The following is a 4,352-nucleotide window of genomic DNA, read 5'->3' as shown; positions in this document are numbered from 1 at the left end:
ATTAGCACATAACCATAGGTACTTTATATAAGATATGTAATCATTTTCAACACTAACTTATTAGCACATAACCATATGTAATCATTTTCAACACTAACTTATTAGTACATAACCATAGGTACTTTATATAAGATATGTAATCATTTTCAGCACTAACTTATTAGCACATAACCATATGTAATCATTTTCAACACTAACTTATTAGCACATAACCATAGGTACTTTATATTCTCAAGAGTTCATTATTCTCACCATCCCCAGTATTGGTTTTCAGTAAAAATCTGCTTACCTGTCAATTGCCATTGGCATGTCGAACAGCTACACTGTTTGCATCAGTACCATATATCTTCCCAGCTTTCTTGGCCATGCTGCTTAGTAGCTCAAGAGAGTTTTTGTGAGTAGACTTAATAGAGATGAGCCATTCCTTTAATCCTATCTCATCCTACACAGTGAAAAACAACAATGGATTAACTTAACAGAGATAAGCCAATCCTTTAATCCTATCTGATTCTACATAGTGAAAAACAGCATAGGATTAACTTAACAGAGATAAGCCAATCCTTTAATCATATCTGATTCTACACAGTGAAAAACAACACTGGATTAACTTAACAGAGATGAGCCATTCCTATAATCCTATCTTATCCTACACAGTGAAAAACAACACTGGATTAACTTAACAGAGATGAGCCATTCCTATAACCCTATCTTATCCTACATAGTGAAAAACAGCATTGGATTAACTTAACAAAGATGAGTCATTCCTATAATCCTATCTGATCCTACATAGTGAAAAACAGCATTGGAATAACTTAACAGAGATGAGCCATTCCTATAATCCTATCTTATCCTACACAGTGAAAAACAACACTGGATTAACTTAACAGAGATAAGACATTCCTTTAATTCTATCTTATCCTACACAGTGAAAAAACAGCATTGGATTAACTTAACAGAGATAAGACATTCCTTTAATTCTATCTGATCCTACATAGTGAAAAACAGCATTGGAATAACTTAACAGAGATAAGCCAATCCTTTAATCCTATCTGATTCTACATAGTGAAAAACAGCTTTGGATTAACTTAACAGAGATAAGCCAATCCTTTAATACTACATAGTGAAAAACAACAGGAATTTGCTCATTGCTTACTGGGAATGTGCCATCCTAATACCTTTGGGTAAAGCAGTTGTCCATAACTCTATAAATAGGAAAACATTAAAAAAAATATATAAAAAAGCTTAAAGATTCTTCCGAATATTACAGAAAAGATTTATGTGTCCAGCCAGGAGATTCAAATAAAGGTTTAAATAAAATCATCACCTTAGAATCATTTTATGAGAAAATAAGAACTTGCCAAAAAAACCAGCTTTTCTAAGAGTATAATCTATTTCATAAAGATCGTATCTATGACGACCTATTCTGTTGTGAACAGGTTCTGTGTATACAGACTTTTACTTACATCCAGCTATTCTTAAATATGATTCTAGTATTCATATCTCTAGAAATTATGAAGAATTCATGTCTTTCTTATCTTTTTCCTTCTAACTCCTAGCTCATGTGTGTCGAATTTCCCCATTGATCAGTTTTATAACAGCAGAGAACACACAAGATTATAAGATTTCTCAACTTTTCAGAATGGAGTCAAACTAGTTTAATTTGTGTTAATATTTTATGATTAAACCCTCAGCTACTTGCTTAAAAACTGCCCCTAGTTATTTTAACCCTTTGTCGTCTCCACCCGCACATTTATGCCAATTACGGTAATAAAAAAAACCTCTTCCATGGGTGACAAAAGGTTAAACTGCGGATGTTCAAAGCACTATCAGGACAGCATCTCTCAGTATATAGTAGCTCAGAGAATTTACATTCATGTACAAAATATATTTGCATCTGAAAAACTCTTCAAGTTATGCCTTTTTCTTATCAATTCTTTTTTTAACTCACAAATACACAGTCATAATTTTTCTAGCTGACAATGTCAGTCTTGCACAATATTATCCCATTTAATAAGGTCCTAGTACTAAAGGTAAATGTTTTTAAAATGAATGCAACAAACATCACCCCAGATAGCTGTTAAACTTTACACTAAGTGAAAAAAAGATCGCAGATAAGGCAAGTTTGAAAGGACCTTTGTTACAGCATGATAGATGTTGCAGAAACAGCAGGCTGGAGCAAAGATACTGTTCATCTGATGTACATAATTTGGTTACCAAAGATGTGTAGAGGAGCAAAGATACAGTCCATCTGATCTACACAAGCTGGTTACCAAAGATTTGTAGTGGAGCAAAGATACAGTTCATCTGATCTACACAAGCTTGGTTACCAAAGATACAGTTCATCTAATCTACACAAGCTTGGTTACCAAAGATACAGTTCATCTGATCTACACAAGCTTGGTTACCAAAGATACAGTTCATCTAATCTACACAAGCTTGGTTACCAAAGATACAGTTCATCTAATCTACACAAGCTTGGTTACCAAAGATACAGTTCATCCAATCTACATAAGTTTGGTTACCAAAGATGTGTAGAGGAGCAAAGATACAGTCCATCTGATCTACACAAGTTTGGTTATCAAAGATTTGTAGAGGAGCAAAGATACAATTCATCCAATCTACATAAGTTTGGCTTTCAAAGATTTGTAGCTAGAAGAACGTCTTTATTGATTACAACACATCTAAGTTGGTTATTTTCCTGGGCTACTGAAATGCATTACCATCTTGTGAAGTTCTAGAAAACAGTAGATGATTTCCAGCAGATATGGGTATTGAGAAAGGCAGATGCCAAATTTCAACCATTCTATCTGTAGAAAAAGTCAAATGTGGTGTGGGCAGTGACTTGATATGGTGGAGAAACAGACCTCATTTCCAATGCCATTTACATCACTATTCTACAGACTCACCTTATAACATTCTTTCATCGAGGTGTTTTACAGTCTCACACCCAGGAAGATTATGCCACTTTCAAAACAGCCAAAACTACAGCAATGTGGAAGAGGAAGAAAGGCATGAAACTTATGCTGTGGATTCCACAGAGCCCCGATATGAACTCCACAGAACAAAATTGGAGAATCTAAACAGGAAACTAAGGGAAACACGTACACTTCACACAAATTCACAGCAGTTGATGACAGACCAAACTCCTCCTTATAGGGCAGAAGATGGAGAAAGTTGTTATTCAGAAACTGGTCGATACCAAGCCAAATTGCATCCAAGCACTATGTAATACGGGTAGTAATGCAACTAAATACTAGTACAAACATGTATAGTGTAGATATTTAAAATTTACTTTCAGTGATATAAAACTATTGTACCATCACTGTTGCATGTTATATTCTGTCAAGGCACTGTATAATAGAAAGATCTGTGATCTTGTTTACTTGCTAGTACGTTAATTCTACTTGCTCAAACCAGAAATACAAAAGAAAAAATTTAAACAACAATTATCACACAATATAAGTTAATCTGTCTAATATACTGTAGTTTTTCTCATTGTTAATCTTTGAGCACCAGGCAATACAAACCTTTCAGTAATGACAGCCATGGTTTGAGTTGTTTAGAATTCTTTCTTATTGCTGCTCTGATGAAAAATATAAAATATTGTTATACAGAAAAGAGCCGTATTAATTCTAGTTGAGTAATATAATTGTCAGGTGTGGAAACATCCCTTATGAAAATGTATGATTTACATGTGCACATCTGTTTTACAGTTCAACCAGTTTGATTTGTACTGATCTTTGAAGAGGAATGAAACCTCACAGAGAAAAAAATTTTAATTTGCTTTTATTATTCTTTTTTTTTGATTTCCTAATTTTATACAGTTACTGTAGTATCATTTTTAACATATCCTGTTTTGGATGAGTTTCAACATGTATAATGTTGCTTTAGTAATGTTTCACCAACAAGTTTCTTCACTGTTATTTTTAACTCAAAACAGTCCTGTAAACACTTTTTATTGTATTGTCTTACCAGCTTTGAAGGTCATCTTCAGAATTTTCAAAAAGCACAGTTATACAGATAGATTTTCATGAAGTATTTATGCATATTTTTCTGTTGAAGTTATAACAGTATTACTTTTTGTGCTAAGAAACACTTACAGAATTTGTTAAAACCACTCGAGAATCCCTTTCTTTGTCTCCTCTCATCTTGAGGACAATGCTGTGTTCACCTTTTACTTGGACATAGTCAGAACAAACATCTTCCACTTGGTCCATGAATATCAGCTGTGAAAACAAAATAAATATTATATCACTAAATTAACATTCACACGATACTGTACTGGATAAAAGTAGAAACTAAGTATATTAAAATGGAAGGGATCACAATTGAAAAGGGAAAAACAGGCAAAT

The 4,352-nt window shown here is 33.4% G+C and overlaps 1 protein-coding gene across 2 annotated transcripts in view; it reads right to left on the bottom strand.

Moving 5' to 3' along the window:
• Window positions 1-4,352, bottom strand: part of LOC106468258 (G protein-coupled receptor kinase 1-like) — a 66,138-nt gene that overhangs the window by 15,477 nt on the left and 46,309 nt on the right. For both annotated transcript variants that reach the window (XM_022396594.1, XM_013928676.2), the window contains exons 19-20: window positions 4,101-4,226; window positions 290-442 (exon numbers count right to left, since the gene is read on the bottom strand). In XM_022396594.1, coding sequence (XP_022252302.1) covers window positions 293-442; window positions 4,101-4,226 — 276 coding nt within the window. In that variant the 3' untranslated portion in view covers window positions 290-292. The remainder of the gene's footprint in view (window positions 1-289; window positions 443-4,100; window positions 4,227-4,352) is intronic.

The sequence above is a fragment of the Limulus polyphemus genome, unplaced genomic scaffold (assembly GCF_000517525.1).
Source record: "Limulus polyphemus unplaced genomic scaffold, Limulus_polyphemus-2.1.2 Scaffold2938, whole genome shotgun sequence".
Taxonomy (NCBI): Eukaryota; Metazoa; Arthropoda; class Merostomata; order Xiphosura; family Limulidae; genus Limulus; species Limulus polyphemus.
Note: the sequence above shows the minus strand (reverse complement) of the source record. Positions and strands in the feature narration are given on the sequence as shown.